Source organism: Danio aesculapii, chromosome 24, assembly GCF_903798145.1.
Source record: "Danio aesculapii chromosome 24, fDanAes4.1, whole genome shotgun sequence".
NCBI lineage: Eukaryota > Metazoa > Chordata > Actinopteri > Cypriniformes > Danionidae > Danio > Danio aesculapii.
In genome coordinates, this window is record NC_079458.1 from 16771873 (window position 1) to 16792364 (window position 20492).

The 20492-nt window shown below is 33.4% G+C and overlaps 1 protein-coding gene across 2 annotated transcripts; it reads left to right on the top strand.

The window, feature by feature from the left end:
- Positions 1–412: 412 nt before the first annotated feature.
- Positions 413–19165, top strand: zdhhc20b (zinc finger DHHC-type palmitoyltransferase 20b). Of its 2 annotated transcripts, XM_056450668.1 has the most exons (14): positions 413–594; positions 1212–1238; positions 5819–5913; positions 6144–6264; positions 7626–7695; positions 7790–7822; positions 7919–8039; positions 10574–10630; positions 10793–10925; positions 13570–13696; positions 14310–14402; positions 14514–14629; positions 14707–14754; positions 17243–19165. In XM_056450668.1, exons 1-13 carry the CDS (start codon positions 423–425, stop codon positions 14748–14750), a joined length of 1209 nt encoding a protein of 402 aa, XP_056306643.1. In that variant the 5' UTR covers positions 413–422; the 3' UTR covers positions 14751–14754; positions 17243–19165. The 2 variants fall into 2 exon arrangements, with proteins under 2 accessions (XP_056306643.1, XP_056306644.1); XM_056450669.1 differs by lacking the exon at positions 10574–10630.
- The last annotated feature ends 1327 nt before the right edge of the window (positions 19166–20492 follow it).

The following is a 20492-nucleotide window of genomic DNA, read 5'->3' on the forward strand; positions in this document are numbered from 1 at the left end:
TTTATGAAAATCTTCCCAAATTAAAGCAGTGATTAAATATTTTATATTTTTGAAGTATTAATGTATGTAACGATATTAATAATAATATTTAGACTGTCCATGATACTGAAAATACTATATTCATGAGCTGCTCACGGTCAAAAGAACACAGTGCTGCAAGTCATTAAAAAACAAATCACTTACTAAATACTTGAGCGAAATTTCGAATCCTACTATGATAAAAGTCTTCACTTAATTGATTCAGGAATTCTTGATTCGCCAGTACACCGGCGCATCCTTAGCAACGTCTGCTTCTCGCCAATCAACTGCGTGAATCTCGTTGAGCGTCATGAATATTCATCAGCAAGTCCTTCGCCGTAGTAGTGCGCAACATAGAGGCGGTGCAAAGGCGGAGCTTTACCGGCGGGGCTGGTGGGGAACCGATGAGCGGATCACATCCCTCCCTTCCCGTCTTTTGTAGTCAAGAAAGAAGAAAGATGGCGCCAACACATGTATTGAGATGCTGCCAGAGGGGTCTGGCGTGGATACCGGTGATATTTATTGCTTTAGTGGTGTGCTGGTCGTATTATGCATACGTGGTGGAGTTGTGTCTACGTGAGTTCGCTGTATTACTCATATCTGACGGGCACGCGCCTACCGGAAGTCACTGAACTGAGACCTCAATGAATGATTTGTTTACATGAACAAGCTAATTAGCGTAACGTTAGTGATTGAGGCTAAACAACACGGATTATGGTCGTGATGTGGTTTTGAAGCGGTGTATCATGTCCGGTTTTAGGAAGTGTTTTGACCGGTGGATCCCGAGATAATATGTTATTGATTTAGCAAACAGTATAATTTGATTTATACAAGTTCATATTTATTGGCAAGTTAGCTATCTTGTTTTATGTTATATAAAAGTTTCTCGTAGTGTTGCAGGAAGACGCCCTTTAAGTAAACATTTCTTGACGTGTCCTACTGTCAAGGAGTCAGATTTTGGAGAGTTTCTTACAGGAATTAATCGCACAGTGTTTTAAATATGTGAAATCATTCCAAAGTGTGTGATAGATAGATAGATAGATAGATAGATAGATAGATAGATAGATAGATAGATAGATAGATAGATAGATAGATAGATAGATAGATAGATAGATAGATAGATAGATAGATAGATATGTCGCAAGTTAATATTTAATTGAGGCAAAGTGACGTTTCTTCTCTTTCTCTTTCAGTTACTATTTCCAGCACTGGCGAAAAAAGTGAGTAATCCTTTTTGGCATGATGTATACAGTGCACATATGAAGTACACATGGAGTGTTTATGAACAGCAGACTGTATAAACCTTAATTTATACATTTATTATTAATAAACAGCAGTACTTTTAAGTGCACATTTATGCATTTGTCAGATGCCCCATGGTGACAAGGTACATATTCTCTCAGTTCTGATAACTAAATTAGTAATTGTGTATGAAAAATGTATTTCAGTTATTTATAAGTTATAAAAAAATATGTGTGTAATAGTAGAAGTGGAATAATAAAGTAGCATATTTTAGGTAGGGATGCATCGATATACATTTTTTGGCCGATATCGATAACCGATAACTCTTAAGATTTGGAGGCCGATAGGCTATAGCCGATATACTAACACTGTTTCCCTTTAGGATTTTTATCTCAACTGTGGCGGCAGACCTTTTACACAGATCTACCCACTACTTATGGCGCTATTTCAATGACAAATGTCGTGAGCGCAGTATTACAAGTCAAGATTGCATTTATGCAATACGAGCATCTGAATCTCTTTGATTGCGCGCTGATTTCCTCTGTTCGTGCACAAAACTTCTAGCACGCCCTCAAATATACGCTGCTCAAGTGCAGATTTTCTTGCGTGCTCTCAAATAAACACTGCTGAAGTGCGATTTAGGGCGTTTATGTAACAAGTATGTCTCTAACATTTATTAGATTTGCTAGGAATATTAATGAATGTCTCCAATAGAGCTACAGAACAGCATTGATGAGTCCTGAAATGAAACAGCTATAAACTATAAGCTATAATGTCATTGTATGCAGAGCCATAGATCTTTATTAATAAAGTATAATTATGGAAACTGTGTTCATTTTAACCGAAAGCTACATCGTGTTTACTGGCCTCACGCATCATGCAGCCCTGTCAGCATGTAACCTTAATGGGTTAAACAAATAACGTACTGCACTACCACGGTTACAGAAGTTTACACTTTTATAATTCAATTACCTTTGAATATGTTTAGGTGCGATTTATAACCCGCTATTTAAAAAAACAACGACTGAATGTTTTAAACGAGAAGCTGTAATATAGCCGTGGCAGGACGAATTTTGGTGTGGTGCCCCGCCATAAAAAAATGAATGTAGCAAAAACCATGTAGCCGAGAAATATTTAAAAATGCTATAATTTTATACAGTAAACAACTGATTTTATTTTAAAAACTTGATAAAAGTTTAAACTGATCTTAGAATAGCCTACTCAAAGCAAAAAAAAGCAATAATTTCAAAATTTCAAGGTGATTATATAGACCTATTTTTACGATTTCACATAAATTAGCATGCCAAAACTAAATTCTTTTCTTTTCGTCGCACAGCAAATTAACATGCAACTTGACTGTTGCATAAAAATAATAGTTTAACAAAATGGGATTTAATTAATAAACAAGTAAAATAAATATATTTTAAATAAAGAACTAAGAACTGAAACTAGCTCAAATGTTCCTGAATAAAACCTGCTACATTACTATTACATTACTTTGTATTGTCCGAAAAAGCATTTTGAGAGGTGTTTTGACAGTTCAGAACCACCGTACAAGCGAAAAACAGATAGTAATACTTTAGAAATTGCGGCATAAATTCATCCCATTTGGTGTTTTAGATTATTTTGAACACATGTAGGTGCTGCTTGTCAATCAAACAATGCTTCTATGTTCATACTTGCTGTCAATTGCGGGAAAATTAATCAAATCAAATAATAAAAGGTTTATGACGAACCGCTGAGTTTGAATCTTTAACTGTGGGCATTGTGTGATGCGTGTGTACACGAAGCTGTGTCAGATTTTTATACAACACCTAAGCATTGAGCACAGATGACTTTCTAACAAACACAGTGGATAAAATAAAGGCAGAATGTGGCTGATGGTTGAGAACACCTATGCTGGATTCAGTTCTGTACAATTATGTAATCAGCTTAAAGATATCATCGTAATTTTGATACCGGACTGATAACAATTAAAAAATACCATTTATCAACCGATAACGATATGGCCACCGATATATTGTGCATCCCTAAGTTTTAGGGCTTTTCACTCTTGAAATAGTTAACCCTGGGTCACTAATGTTTCTCAAGGCTTATTATTCAATCCAGGCTTAAAGATTAATCCTGTCTATTTGTACTATACATTAAACACTGGATTAACGTCCTAAGGCATGCGATTGGCTGTCGGATGCTAATCATCTGAAAGTAACTGTACTGCACATATTTGACATCACTATGTGGAGTAACGGACACAAAAGCCAAGCAGAATTATACAGTATAACCCCAGGTGAAAAGCACTGCTAACTCCATTTCTAAATAGTGCATGATATTAGTGGTTAAATGTAGCGATGTACGATATATCAACTGCTATATTGAAATTGGTCAATAATACACAGTTATTTTTAATGTTATCTGCCTGGTAAGGAAATAAAGTCAGCAATGAGAGAGTTTTTGTTTTACCATAGGAAAAACGGAGGACTTCAAAGTGGCAGTTTGTAAAGGATTTTGTGAAAAGAAACATCTTAATTTGTCTTTGATTTCTGTGGTTAAGGTTTTTGAATGAATTAACTTGCCATTATAATTGTTTGCATTTTCTCAGGGTAATCAGAGTCAGATGAAATAATGTTTAAAATTATTATTATTATTATTGTTGTTGTTGTCCACTTATTATATTTGCTTTATTATTGATTATTTGTTATTACAATTATTATTGTTCATTTATTAATATATATTATTAATAAATTAATAAATATATTAATAATTATTTATTTTATAATTAATTATTTATTTAAACATTTATTAATATATATTATTAATAACATTTAAAATGTGTATTTAGAATGACTATAACTCTGGGTTAGGTGTAGCTTGAAAATCCTGACCAATGACTAACTGATCAATAAGAATCAGAAGTTCTTTGTCAAGATCTAAGTTCACACACCAACTTTTATTCAGTGCATTAATATAAAAATTGCTTTCAACATTTACAGAAAAATAATATGCATTCATAAATGTAAAAAAACCCTCTATATTATAATTTTCATGATTGTATATTTATTATTTACTTATTATTATTATTATTATTATTATTATTGATTTATTATAATATACTATCATATATAGACCATTTTGAGGGATGTAAACAAAAACAATGGTCCCAACATATTTCCTGTTGTACAATTTTAATTTCTATTGCTTCCGAGATTCCCCAAAAAAGCCACATATTGATGAATAATGTTATGATAGCTGTTTTATCATTACGTTATGATTAAATTGCCTCTTGTTACAGTTATGAAATAGTTTTATAACAAGCAGGAAATGTTCATGGGCCAATGACATGACCACATTGAAATGGTCTGTATAATACAGATGTTAAATGCATTATTATTGTTATTATTATTGTCCATTTATTATTTATTGTATTATTTATTATTACCATTATTTTTTTATTTATTATTATATACTGTGATGCATATAATACAGATGTTTATATGCATTCATAAATGTACCGTCACTTTATTATTATTATTGTTGTTGTTGTTGTCCACTTATTATTTACTTTATTATTGATTATTTATTACAATTATTGTTGTTAATTTATTAATATATACTCTCCTGCATACAATACAGATGTTAATATGCATTCATAACTGTACAGTCACTTTATTATTTTTATTATTATTGTCCATTTATTATTTATTTTATTATTAATATTCTATTATTACCATTATTATTGTTGATTTATTATCGTATACTATTATGTATATAATACAGATGTTTACATGCAATACTAAATATACAGTCACTTTATTATTATTATTAATAATATTATTATTATTATTAATTTATTAATACGTATTCTCCTGCATATAATTCAGATGTTTATATGAATTCATAAATGTACAGTCACTTTATTATTATTATTATTAATATTATTATTGTCCATTTATCATTTATTTTATTATTAATTATCTATAATTAACATTATTGTTGTTAATTTATTATTATATACTATTATGTATATAATACAGATGTTTATATGCATTCATAAATGTACAGTCACATTATTATTATTATTATTATTGTTATTATTATTACTATTGTTTATTTATTTTATTATTAATTATCTATTATTACCATTATTATTGTTTATTATTATATACTATCATGTGTATATAATACAGATGCATAAATGTACAGTCACTTCATTATTACTATTATTATTATTATTATTGTCCGTTCATTATTTACTTTATTATTGATTATTTATTATTACTGTTGTTATTATTGTTGTTGATTTATCATTATAAACTCTCATGTGTATATAATACAGATGTTAATATGTGTTCATAAATGTACAAAGTCACTTTAGCACAGTTTTTAGGCCCATACAGTTTTTGGTCTGTTCTTGTGCTGCAGACTGTAGCTCTCCAGCATAGTCAGACTGCATCAGTAATCACAAATAACTTTAAAGTGACTGATTTATACTCCGGCTGTTTCTGGCAGTCTTGTGCAGGCTTGTTGTTAATGACTCTTCATTTCTCTTGGTTCCATGCAGTCGTCTACCTGGTGGTGTTTCACCTCTCATTCGTCATGTTTGTGTGGTCATACTGGAAAACAATTTTTACCAAACCAGCAAATCCTTCCAAAGAGGTACGGCGAGTTTGGAAAAACAAGGGGTTTTTTTGTACATGATATAGCACACTACGTAGGTGAGATGCTTATTAATATGATGTGTTAATCCAGCCTTTATGAATAAATTCACATTATATTGGCTTCCATGGAGTGAGATTATATTTTTTTAGATCAATCTACACACATTTTTTTTAATTAAGATGCTGATTTGTCACACATTGAGCTGTTTGTTTTGTATTGCGTCTCAGTTCTGTCTACCCAAATCGGAGAAGGAACAGTATGAGAAAGAGCAGCGTCCAGAAACTCAGCAGGAGATCCTGAAGAAAGTGGCCACCAGTCTGCCTCTCTATACCCGCACCGGGGCAGGAGGTTAGAGACCGACTTTACACTTTCAAAGTGTTTAGCGACAGTTAGTCAGAAGCTTGTATTTCAGACTGAGGACCATATTTAAGGGGCGGGCTTGCATAATTTTTCACCATCTGCTGACACTACTGTTCTGACGACAAACAGGATGTCACAAGGGCAGTGTGAAGACTGTCACAAAACACGGGTTTCTGAAGTATACTTGTGGCTTATGTTTTAACAATTTAACAAGATTTTCATTTATTTCAATCAAATTGAATGATCTTATAAATGTTTATTGTGGACTTGTAAGATAATCTTTGTGTATTTGTAAAATAGTTTTTTTATTAGAAGATTATTTTTGTCAATTATATTTTGTATAATAATATTTTAGATTTATTTTTGTCTATAAATTTATTTAACATTTTTGTTTATTTTGGATTTTACCTGAGATTTTAACCTAGATCTCTTTATCTTTTAATCTTTTTTTTAATTTTTTTATTTACTTTTATTTAAATTTTTTGGAATTCATGTTTGTGTTTCCTTCCATTTTTTTAAATTTATTATTATTATTATTATTATTATTATTTTTATTATTTTTAACTTTCCCTTTCATTTTTGATTTATTATTATTAACTTTATTATTATTAATAACTTTCCCATTTAATATTATTATTAACTTTTCCTTTCATTATTGATTTATTATTATTAACCTTTTTCCCTTTTATTTACTACTATTACTATTATTATTACTATTATTATTATTATTATTATTATTATTATTATTGTTAATAACTCTCCTATTTATTTATTATTATGAACTTTTTCCCTATATTATTATTATTATTATCATTATTATTATTATTATTAACTTTTCCTTTCATTTTTGAATGATTATTTTTAGCTTTTTCCTTTTAATTTATTACTACTATTATTATTATTATTATTATTATTATTATTATTAACTTTTTCTCTTATTATTATTAATATTATTAACTTTTTTTCTATTATTATTATTATTATTAATAATAATAATAATATTGTTAACTTTCCTTATTATTATTAGTTTTATTATTAACTTTTTCTCTATTATTATTATTATTATTATTATTATTATTATTATTTCTATTATTATTATTATTAACTTTCCCTTTCATTTTTGATTTTCTAAATTATTATTAGCTTTTTCCCTTTTACTTATTACTATTATTATTATTATTAACTTTTCCCTATTATTATTATTATTATTATTAACTTTTATTTTTGATTATTTATTATTACTATTATTATTGATTTATTATTATATATTATGTATTTTAACTTGGATTAATGCTGTAAAAATAGTCATAGAAGCTGACCTCATTTATTTTCCCCCGCTTTTTTTCTAGCTATTCGATACTGTGACCGTTGCCAGGTCATCAAGCCAGACAGATGTCATCATTGTTCTGCTTGTGACATGTAAGTCATTTGTGTCATTTTAGCTACCTTATCCGCCACATTTTGATGGAGTTTCTTGAACGTTCTTCTAAATTCTTGTTCTTGTTCCTGGCAGGTGTGTGCTAAAGATGGATCATCACTGTCCATGGTAAGTGAGATGTTAGGTATTGCAACTGAAATGTAATTCGTTGAAAACTGTAGAACACCCTGCTAAAGTCTCTCGTTTTTTTTCCATCTCCCACAGGGTGAATAATTGTGTGGGTTTCTCCAACTACAAGTTCTTCATCTTGTTCCTGACCTACTCGCTTGTTTACTGCTTATTCATCGCAGCCTCGGTCCTCCAATACTTCATAAAGTTCTGGACAGTGAGTAAATCACCTTTTATAATACTTACTTTTGTATCTTTCTTCTATGTTATGTTGTATGTATGTAGGGCTGGGTGATTAATCGGAGGTGATTTTCATGTGCATTTTGTCAGTAAAGCAGGTTCTGTAGTGTAAACACTAGTAAATCTCAAATGCTTTCAGATGGGGCAGAATTTAATACAGAGTCATAGTGCACTGACAAAGTACGCAATAGTATTCATAATTGCAGAAATCGAAAATAATTGAAGAGAAAATTGAAAAAATGAAAAATGAAGTTTGCGTAGCTTTTCAATGAATTAAAAATAAACATTTAATAACATGTTTTTACACCAAACGCATTTCATAACTTCAGTCAGGTGTTTGAAACAAATCCTCCTATGAGATTATTCCATAGTTGTGACTACGTGTGGCAATTAAATCTTCTGTTTATTCAGCAAATGTAGGGAATTCCTGCATTTCTTATTCGAGAGTTAAATGCAGTTTCACTTTTTTGTGTAAGATTTACTACTGATTACTAGGCATGGACCGGTATAAGATTCTGATGGTATGATAACCTTGGATAAAAATATCACAGTGTCACGGTATCATGATTACTGCTCTAAAACATATTCTTTTTAAAAGTCTGGGTTAAAAACGAAAATGTTTTACCCATTTGAACACAATATATATTATTAAAACAAAAAATACGGAAATAAAAAATCATGCAGATACCTTGGAAACGGTAGTGCAGAAAATGTTGACCATTTTAAAACCTTGACATTTCCAAACCGCGGTAAACCTTGAAAACAGTTATCGCCCCATGCCTACTGATTACAGAACCGTGCTTCCTTGATAAGATGTGCTTTTGCTAAATGTTTTTCGATTTATTGGACAGCCCTAATTATATGTGGTTCACTCATGATGTGTGGGTAGATTAGTGACTCCAGCTGTTTCCTCTCTGCATTTCCTCCATGTCCTAGTCATGCATAAGTTTATCTCCCATATACCTTGAACTCGCTTGTCTATTCTTTCACTCCATATATAAAAAATTATGCCTCTCCATTTCCTTCCACTATAGAAAAGTGAAGCCAAAAATGCCTGGGGTGTTGCTGCTGTCATCTTGCTCTGATGATGTCATTTTGAGCCTAAGTCTGTACAATAATAAAGTCCCACCAATTGATAAAGTCTGTACAATGATAAAGTCCAGCAAAAAAAATTCAGCAGAGCCAATCACAAGTCCAAAATCATGACACCACACCCTTTTTTAATACACCACATAACTAAAATCAAACAAATACCTCAGTGAGATAATACCTTTCTAAAATAATGGGAATCACCTTTGGCAATCATGATGTTTTGGCTTCACTTTTCAGGATTTATTAGTGACACTTGTGCCAACCTCAAACTACCATTATGCTTTCTTTTCTATTTCATCTGCTTGTTTCACTTGCGCTACCATTCAAAAGTTCAAAAGACCACTTTTAAATGATTGTTATATTTCAAAGAAAGACTTGAAAATGCATCACAGCAACACTACAGCGTATTAAAACAGAAACCAATTTGAGATTTGTGTAAGAATATCTTGACTATAAAACATATTTTAATAGAATGTATAAGTAAACTAGATTAGAGAATGATTTTATTCAGAAAATATTTGAAGGGAAGCGTTTAAAAATGACTAAATTAAAAGATCTTATTTGACCTTTTATCAGTATTGTTGTTATCAGACCGTATTTTTTGTATAGTGCTTATTAAGAAACTGTTATGTTTGTAAATTATGTATTGAATATTTATTACTAGGGATGTCCAGATCCGATCACGTGATCAGAAATCGGCCTGATCACACGGTTGCAGACTCGATCAGTATCGGACGATACCTCCTCGACTATATATGTATATATTCTGATTATTTTTTAATCTATCCATACTTATGTGGTGGCACAGAGTTAGACCTCTTTCTTGATTTCACACAGAAACAGCAACGTGTGTGGCATGACATCACTTTGTTGCAGAGACGCTATTGGTTAAATGCCGGTGTTGTGCCGACAGGCGCACTCCTGCCATGAAATGCACCCCCTCTAAAATAAATTCTTTATTCTTTTTTTAATGTAATATAGAAGTATCGGATTGGGTTTCAGTATCGGTAGATACTCAAAATTAAATGACTTGCACTCGGACTTGTTGTTAATGACAAGCCAAAAAAACTTGATCGAGACATCCCTATTTATTACCAATGTTGCCAGAAATCTAGCCAAAGCTGCTGATATGGCATTGAAACATAAAGAAATAAACTTTTATTATATTTAATTAAATATCTAACAATATCAGCATATTAGAATGATCTCTAAAGGATTATGACTCACGGAAGAAAAACAATTACATTTTAAATACATTTCAAAGAAAATATCTGTCTTAAGTTGTCGTAATATTTCACAATTTTTCCTGTATTGTTGATACAAAAGCTTTTGAATGGTATTTTCATTCCACCAAGTAGTTGTTTGTCATCCTTCCCTTTTCACCTGAGTCTCGGCTTCTGCTCTCCCTGTGTCTAACAGTCTGTCTCTGTTTGCACTAAGCTTTGCCGGAGGAAATCGGCAGAGAATTGTCCAAAGGTAATCCCTCACAGTGTTTAGTAAACGTGTCAGTGTTAGCAAATGTTTTTGTCGTCTTAACCCTGTGCCCCTACTATACCCGTCAGGTTTTGTCGGAGTGACTTGTTGCTCATGTCTTGCCCATTGTTGATCTATGTCTTCTCTCTCTCTCTCCTCTCTCAGAGTGACCTGCAAGAGTCTCACGCCAAATTCCATGTCTTGTTTCTCTTTTTTGTTGCGGCCATGTTCTGCATCAGCATTCTTTCACTCTTCACTTACCACTTGTGGCTTGTTGGAAAAAACAGGTCCACCATAGGTAACGCTCCTGACCATATTCACTTCTCTGTATTTTTGTTTTTTTGTCTTCATGTGTACATAGATGGATTCATGTGTCTGCAGACGACCTGCTCATTATAGTTACCATGGCAACAGCTGTAGCCTGCTGTGCACAAGCTTGTTCGGATTTATTTTGGTGCATCGGTCATTTAAATTTCCAAGGGTTGAGCAAATCAGGCAAACAGATTTTAAAGTACAACTGAAATCAATATAAACTACATGATTTTGTTAGCTCACATTGCTAGTTTTGTGGTGAACAATTTATCTGGGCATGTCATTAAGCAAATAAATATAGTATGCCCTTGTAATCAGAAATTAAAATCTGAAAATGCACTTCCTGTTTGTTTTCAGTTAAATTCTCAGATTATGTCTGTCTGAGGTATTGGGCGTGGCTAACATACTTAACCACGCCCCTACAAATGTCAGTTTTGACAACAAACAGAAATGATGAGGAGAAGCTTTCTGTTTTGGCCCGTTTTCACTGAGTGGTACGAAACGGTATGGTATGGTACAGGTCTGTACAGGATTATCAGGCTTACTTTCCACTGCCAAAAGGGTACCAATGGTGGGCGTGGTGTATGACAGAAAGTTTTAGTCAACTTCATTCTCGCTTGAGGAAAAGCTGTACGGGTCGCTTACTTCTCATATAAGAAGCACTTCTCACAAAACGGAGGCTTTATACCCATAAATACTTGTGTATAAATGTTCATTACAATAATTATATAAAATAAATAAATAAATACAACATATATGAACAGATACAGCCCAATACAGTCTCCGATATGTTAACAATTACAGAAAAACTACACACAGCATACATTTAGTCCTTATTTGGGTACAAAAACAAGCTAAATAGCCCACAGTCAGAGCAAACCTCTCATCTGTATCTTTAATCTTCCCCAGCACATGTAGCCTCTTGTTAAAGTAATTCCGTCATTCTGAGTTCATAATAGTCCAAAAAGTGATGATAATAGGTAAACAGTTTGCTGTTTGTTCATGTTTTAGGTTGCTGAAAGAATCATTTGCTTTTTTTGCGCTTCACTCTCACGCGTGTCTGTTTCTGAAAGGATCGAGTGTCAGAAGCACTTCAGTAATCACGCGCTTGATATTATCATCAGCTCAAGAAGTTTGTTATTTCAAATATAGAAGCACGGCGAGCTTTTTCATTCTCCTGGCTTTTACACATGCTAGTGACGTTTCTCTTTAAACCAATAGCATTCAGCTGCATGTCTAGCTCTGCCTTTTGGTACCCTTATGTTGTGCTAGGTAGCCTTTGGAAAGGGTACCCAAAAAGTGGTACAGTGCGGTCTGCTTTTAGGTATTTGACAGTGGAAATTGCCATAAAAGCGTACCGACCTGTACTGTACTGTACCGTACCACTCAGTGGAAACGGGCCATTAGGTTATAATAAATGCCTACTTTACTACATCCAATAAGCTCGAAGTAGAAAAAACAAGCCAATGTTTTTTCGCATGTAATATTATGTTTTTCTAGGAACTGCGTTACAATATGAAAAAACGGTCGCAGTTTCTGGTTCATCCAGACTTTAAGGCAATTTCATGTCGTTTTCACATCAGCTTATGTGATTTAGTTTGAAAAAGCATAAGACCGCTTCAGTCACGAGCTTTGTGATTTTATGTTATTGGTTGTTGTGCATCTAAAAACATGTGAGGTTGGTAATAAAAAAAGAAACGAGCTGAATTTTCAGTATAATTAATCAAATTTTAAGTGATCCTTTAGAGATCTTTCTAATATACTGATTCACCGCTTAAGAAACATTTCTTAATACAAATATTTTTGATGTAAAAACCATAATAGATTTTTCAAAGTTCTTTGATTAATGAATAATGCAAAAGAACTACTATTTTCTTTTAAATGTTTATAAAGTGGAAGCCATGCCAACAAAGAGTCTGTGACATTTTAGATTAAATGGCACTAGAATTAAATATTGGATTTTAGAAGGGATGTTTTTGTCCTGAAGGTCCTGAGTGTAACTTTTTTTATATACCTAGTGAAAAAAAGATTTATGAACAAAGAAATGTATGCATTTTACATTAACATTGCCAAAATTATCAAAACATCTAAAGGAAAAAAAATGTCCATAAGAATGCACACAGGTTAAAGGTCCTGTGAAGTGCTTTGAAATTTGCATTTTTTTATTTGCTGTTTGATGTAAAATCAACTGAAAAATTAAGTGAGGGTGGGAAATAGACTAACTATGCTTCCCTTATTTAAAAAAACTAATTTTAACAGCTCTGCCAGTGAGAGTGGTTTAGATCAAGCGCATCAAATGATAAGCGTTTTGAAGCAGGCAGAGCATGTCAGATACTAGAGAGCATTTGATTGGTCAAACTGAAGTATAAACAAAAGTTGATAGTGACAAACTAAGCTTTAGATGTTTATATCAATTTTATATTTTTTAAACATGAATTTTGTCACTGTTTTGGAACACACTAGCTTAGAGATATCCTTTTACTATTTTTTTTTTTATTTACCGACACCTTTAATGCACCCTTGTTGAATAGAAGTATTAATTCCTGCATTAATTCCAAATTTCGGACCCCTAACTTTTAAATGATAGTATATGCATTTGAACCCTTCTTTGGTCTTTTCTTTATTTGCAGAAGCATTCAGAGCCCCGGTCTTCAGAAATGGCCCTGATAAAAATGGATTTTCCCTGGGCTTCAGCAAGAACATCGCTCAGGTGTTTGGAGACGAGAAGAAGTACTGGCTGCTACCTGTCTTTACCAGGTGGATCTCAATATTAATATTAGTCTATTAATGCTGCTTGTTCATGGAAGTTGGATGTTGGAAACCACTTTTAAAAGGGTCATTTTAAAAATCATTCTAATTTAATGGCCCACTTATGTCAATAATCCTCCAAAATATAGTTTTAATATAATTTAAACAATACAGTTGAAGTCAGAATTATTAACCCCCCTTTGAATTTTTTATTCTTTTTTAAATATTTCCCAAATGATGTTTAACAGAGCTAGGAAATTTTCACAATATGTCTGATAATATTTTTTCTTCTGGAAAAAGGTTTATTTATTTTATTTAGGCTAGAATGAAAGGAGTTTAAAAAATTTTTAAGAACCATTTTAAGGTCAAAATTAAGCTAAATTTTTTGATAGTCTACAGAACAAACCATTGCTGTACAATAACTTGCCTGTAATTACCCTATAATTGCCTATAATTAACCTGCCTAGTTAACCTAATTAACCTAGGTAAGCCTTTAAATGTCACTTTAAGCAATAATTCAGGGGGGCTAATAATTCTGACTTCAACTGTATATAACAGTAATATAATTTTTTGCTTGCTGAAATGAATGAGTGTAAATAATACTTATTTTTTTCTGTTATAGTCAAGGAGATGGGCTTTCTTTTCCTACACGGTTGGTCCCGATTGATCCAGAGCAGCCCACTGAATGTCTCCAGCCTGGTGGCTTGGATAAAGGGTGAGGTGCAGTTTCATCTCTCATCATTGTGGAGTATTGCTTCTGGAAACAAGCCAAAAAACAAACAAACAGATGAATAATAGTAACTATCAGTGTGGTTCATTCCATCAGTGCTGTAGAAGTATCTGCAGAGCAAACCAGTCCTCTCAGTGAATCCCAGAACCGTCTGCTAGGCAACGATTACCACAGTGAAGAGGATCACAAAGAGACAGAAGTCATAAAGTCTGGTGCGTTTCATATTTCTCTTCATTCTAGCTGGTGTTATGTGGAAAATGTCGAAAATAATCTTGCCGTTATATTTCAGATGAGAGTGAGGCCATCACTATCTCCATTGAGAGTGAGTCATAGCCAGGTAAGCTAGACTATTTTTATTATTATATTTTATGTTTTATGAGATCAACAATTTAAAGTGTCGCTATTATGCTGTTTAAAGGATACCAGTTTTGTTATGAAGTTTCCCTATAATATGTTTTCATCCTTTAGTAGTTTGAGCATCATCGTTTGTGGACATTATGCAAATTTGTTTAATCTTTTATAAGTTTATATAAGCTGATCCCTGATTGGTCCAAGAGAATCATCATTACCAGTATCATTGAATTTGCGATATGAGACAGCCTCCGCTGCATTGATGGTTCACACAACTAAACCATTTTTCTACCACCAAGATAAAGAAAAAGATACCTGAAGTGTCAGTAGAAGAGGTCAAGACATTCATTTGTGGTTGAGGGGAGCAGACCCAGCAAGCACTAAATGAATGACAATGAAAATATCAGAGCAATAAAGGTGGCACAACTATAGTAATAATCCCACCCACTATAGGGGTACTAAACTCCAGTGGGAATCCAAACCTAGCTGAGCCATGCCGAACTCTACGAAACAAATCTGTTTGAGGCAGAAGTTATCTTGTTTCAGGCAGTTCACTATCCAGTCTGTCTTTTAGGAGACAATAGCTGAAACTTATCAGTTATAAAAGTAAAAGCAAAGTAAGAGCACTTTAGTAATATTATAAAATATAAAGAATTTTTTAAATGTATTGTCAAATTGATCAAAAGTTGCATTTAAAGGGGACCTATTATGTTCCTTTTTTAAGATGTATAATAAGTCTCTGATGTCCCTAGAATGTGTATTTGAGGTTTCAACTCAAAATACAGCACAAACTATTTGATGAAAATTTTGATGAAAAAATTGAGCCAATTTGTGTCATTTTGGTGACTGTTGCTTTAAATTCAAATGAGATTGTGCTCTTTTCAAAAGAGGGTGGAGCTATAGCTGCAGATTTAGAATTCTAATAGCGGAGAGCTGCTTCTCACTCAGGCCTATGTATGCTAATGGAAAAGAGATCGTCACTAATGGATGGGGCTTTACTCTGATGACATGTACAAAGGAAGAATGTCAATCAAAGTGTTTCTGCTGACTGTTTTTATCAAGTTTGATCATAAAAAAATTGAATTAATTCATGTTTACAATTAGAGGCTGGCTATATTCAAACACTGCTTGCACACAATTGTGTTTAAACCCATTATAAAAGTGATTATTGCATAATAGGTCCCCTTTAAGACATTTATAATGTTATAAATCAATGTTTCTCAACCACGTTCCTGGGGGACTACCAGTACTGCATATTTTGGATGCCTCTTTTGTCTGTCACTTCTATTACAGGTCTTTCAGTCTCTCCTAATGAGCTGATGATCTGAATCAGGTGTGTTTGGTTAAGGAGACATGAGCTGCGTCCTAAATGACACGCTATACAGAGCATTACAGTAATAGAAGTCAAAAGCATGAACTAGGTTTTCTGAATAGGGCATAAGTATGCGATTTGGGACACACCTATGGAAAATGGAGAAAAATGAGAAATGTTTCTTAGGGTGCTTTCACACCTGCCTTATTCAGTTCGGTTGAATCGTACTAGAGTTTGTTTCCACTCTTGGTGCGGTTCGTTTGGGCAGGTGTGAATGTAGCAGTCGCACTCGAGTGCGCACCAAAAGCGGACCAAAAAAGCGCACCGAAACCTACTTGAAAAGGTGGTCTCGGTACGCTTTCAAACGAACCCTGGAGCTGTTTGTTTGTGGTGAGAACAACGAAAACAGACCCAACCGCAAAAAGTACCACGCCTTTTGGACTAATCCAGCGGCCGTAGTCCGATGCGCTGTCCCATCTTATGGGGTCTGGAGGAAAAATACTTGTTGACAGTACTTTACTAATAATTTTAAAGAGAGCGAGAGGGGGAAAAACATTACCTGATGGATCGTTGGTAGTATTTGCGGAAGATGACCATGTCGCAGTTTAGCTAATGTTAAATTAGTTCACGCCTCCTCCTAACGCCTTCACCGATTGCAATGCATTAAAACATTGTTTTCCAGCCCCACTTCATTCACGAAATAAATAGTTTGTCTAAAGTGATGTTTACAAACTTTATAGTATACTATGACCAGGGATACAATCAGACAGTTCAGCGACATTTTGTGTCTGCTGGCTTGTTTACTTGCAGGAGTTTCATTGGCATTTTCCCACATGTTACTTCTGACCAATCGAAGAGCAGTTTAGGAAATGCGTTCAATAACATCTGGCCAATGAGTGATGTGGATTTTGTCACATGACTGCATTTTGGTTCTTTTCAACTGGTTCGGACCAAAGCAATCAGTGTGGTGTGAAAAGGACCGAAAACGGCAGAAAAATGCTGCAGTGTATTATTTGTTGCCCTTGGTCCGGACCAAATGAACCGAACCACAGGTGTGAAAGCACCTTTAAGCATCAAATTATATTTAAGTAATTTTTAAATTTCATTTTTTTACTTAACTCCACAGTAGTTCTAACCGTCATGTTGTCATTTCCCCCTGCAGGACTGAAGGTGGTGAGGGGTGAGTCCTCTGTGGTCTCGTGCCTTTGACTCCCTATCCTGGGGACTGTTGAGGAGAATCACAGCCATCAAAGCTGATGCCTTAAACAGCTCTTTTTTTTCTCGAAAAGCTCCTGAACACTTTCCCTTGCCCACTTTCCATCCTTCCTCACATCTGTAAAATTGCCCCCCCCAAGTCCTCCTCGGTTCAACTATAGTAGCTGCGCTCTTTCAACAAAGAGTTTTGCACGCATGTCTTTTTACATCCATCGTTTTTGCACAGAGAAAACTCCTTTGTTGCTCAGGCCTCCAAAGACCCACAAGACATGCAGATCCCACAAATGCATGTTAATTGATACAGAAGATGGACATTTTTTTGAAACGCTTCCCAAAGTGTTTACCAAGAAATGCTGTTTACTTGAGAGGAAGGTCGTAAAACATTTTGACTGAGAGTTGATGGCTCATTCGCACTTTTTTTTTGAATATTAAAACGTTTTCAACTCCACTGACGTATAAAACACACGTTCACAAAGTGCAATGGAGTGTGGACGCCTGCAAAAAGACTCTTCTTGTGCATTCTTAAGCTGCTCCACTTGTGTGGTGACTTTAATGTTTTGTTGTGGTTTTCGAGATGATTCTGGTGTGAAACGTTGCGCACACGTCGGCCACTTTTGCGTATGCCAAATAAAGGGCTTAATACCGGAGCTCTGAACTCTAGGAGTGTTTACAAAATGTCCGTAATACCTCTCTGCTCTTGCAGTGTAGCCAGTGTCGCATTGGAAACCAAATGAAAATCTTTGTAGGTTCCTCCTGCAGTATAAAGAGCGGCATTTACACGGCTTGACATTGTATTGCGCGATGGTCAATGGTCTTTGGTATTGTATCACCAGACTTCTTTTTCCTTTTTTTATTACGTATAAGCATTGTGAATAGCTCTTTGGATTGAGAGCACATATTTTTTTAAACCATTTGTTTGCTAAACGGTCCTTTTTGTGTATTTATATTCGTGGTAAGTCATCATTTGTAAGCGTGAGTTAATAAATGTAACTGTAGCGTACACTTACGTGGAAATGACGTGCGGAAATCCAGATGTTGTTTATGTACTACAAAGTGAACCTGTCTTGTGTTCAGATGTTTCTAAAGAAATGCCTTGACAAATCAAGACATAAATGAGGGGGAGGCAAGTGAAACCAGTGAAAAGAAATTCAGTATCTCCTGAACAGTCAGTCAATCATGAGTTTTAAATCAGATGGATTATTTTTATTTATAAGCCCGCGTCGGCTCATTTTGGGCCTCACATGGGGTTTTAAGTATTACCAGATGGGTTTTGCTGTTGTTTAGGACATCTTTGACTGTTTATGTGCTGAAAAAAAATGTAGATTTTGACCATGACATTGTTTGGAGGAGTGCTGCTGGTTACGGGGATTGCAGCTAATTTTCTATGTAAAATGGTGTAGCTGTTTTTGTGGTGTTGAGGAATGAGATTTGTGGATCAGAATGATTTTCTTTTAAACAGCCTCGACGATATGTATAAAAAAAAGAATTTTTCTCAGTTTTGCATCAAAGCATGGCCCTAAAATGATTTTATACTTTATTTATAACACTTTTCTGTTGTCTATAGTTACATTTTTATACGTATTACTAAGGGGAAAAGAGTCAACATAAAGCCATAATGAAATTAAATCTAGATATTGTTAGTGTATCATTTTCTTTATTTGTGTTACAATAAAATAAAAACGGATTTAATGCATGTCAAGAACAGCTACATGTTTGATCTACTGATGTGTGAAATGGTCGGAGTTTTGTTTTTAAATGACATGTTTTAAAACTCATATGTTACAGATTATGTAAAAAGAAAAAGATATTTTTTGATTTTAACATACTTTGTGAATGAAGTACATGCTTATATGTGACAAGTAACAATAAATGTCCTTTTATAAATAAAGTAAATATGGTGGTTTCTGCAGCATTTACGACATACGGTCACCGGCCACTTTATTAGGTACACCTGTCAAACTGCTCGTTAACACTGTCAGCTAAGAACAGAAAACTGAGGCTACAATTCACACAGGCTCACCAAAATTGGACAGTAGAAGATTGAAAAAATGTTGCCTGGTCTGATGAATCTCGATTTCTGCTGCAACATTCAGATGGTAGGGTCAGATAAAGATACCTAATAAAGTGGCCGGTGAGTGTACGTTGTTAAGTTTTATACTTGACCTAACCATTAAAATATAGTGAATATAAGAAGTTAAAAGGAAACACATATATATATATATATATATATATATATATATATATATATATATATATATATATATATATATATATATATATATATATATATATATTTGTACACTCAAATTTTTATTTCAGCTTGTTCAAACTATTTATTTAAAATAAGCTGAAACAACAAAATTCTTGAGATTTTTTTTTTCAGGACAACTTAATTGTTTATGTTTAATCTACTTTATTTGTTAAGTAAACTTAATTTGTTTTGGGAAAAAATGAAAGAATGAATGGTTGGGAACCCTATTTTTTAGTGTAGAAAACAACAGAGAGGTTAATCAATTGTGAATTTAGATAAGATCTTTATTTACATGTCTACATTTTTGGAAAAGTTCACAGTAGTACGTATTGAATCCTGAAAGGGGTTTAAGTAGTAACAGATGGGTTTTGTGGTATTAAGGACATCTGTGCTGGAAAAAAAAAATTATTTTATCATCGGGTGACCACACATTGACTATGTTAGGAAGAACACTGCCAAAGACAGCAGAAAGTAATTTTCTATGTAAAACGGTGTTGCTGATTTTGCGGTGTTGAGGAATGTGACGAGAGTGATTTGTCTTTTTAAAACAGCCTTTTTGTTTGAGAAGGAAAAGAATGGAGATTTGTCTTTAACACTGGTAACATACATACAACAATCACATAATAGCAACACTCATCAAGACAATCACATGAATTAAAAACATATTAGCCCATATATATATATATATATATATATATATTACTGCAGATCATTCTTAACAACTGCACCATTCACATTAAACACTGATCCCATTTAATACAACAACTGCAGCTGGGATAAATGACTTTTTATAGGCATTTCTTCAGGCTCTAGGTATTTAACCCTGCATCCTCATGGTAACATTTCTAAAGCTGGGTGAAGGGGATGTATATTATCTTTACAAATCGCAATTGCTGTTTTTTTCTATAAAGGATTCAAATAAAATCTGCAGCGAATGTTGCATGTA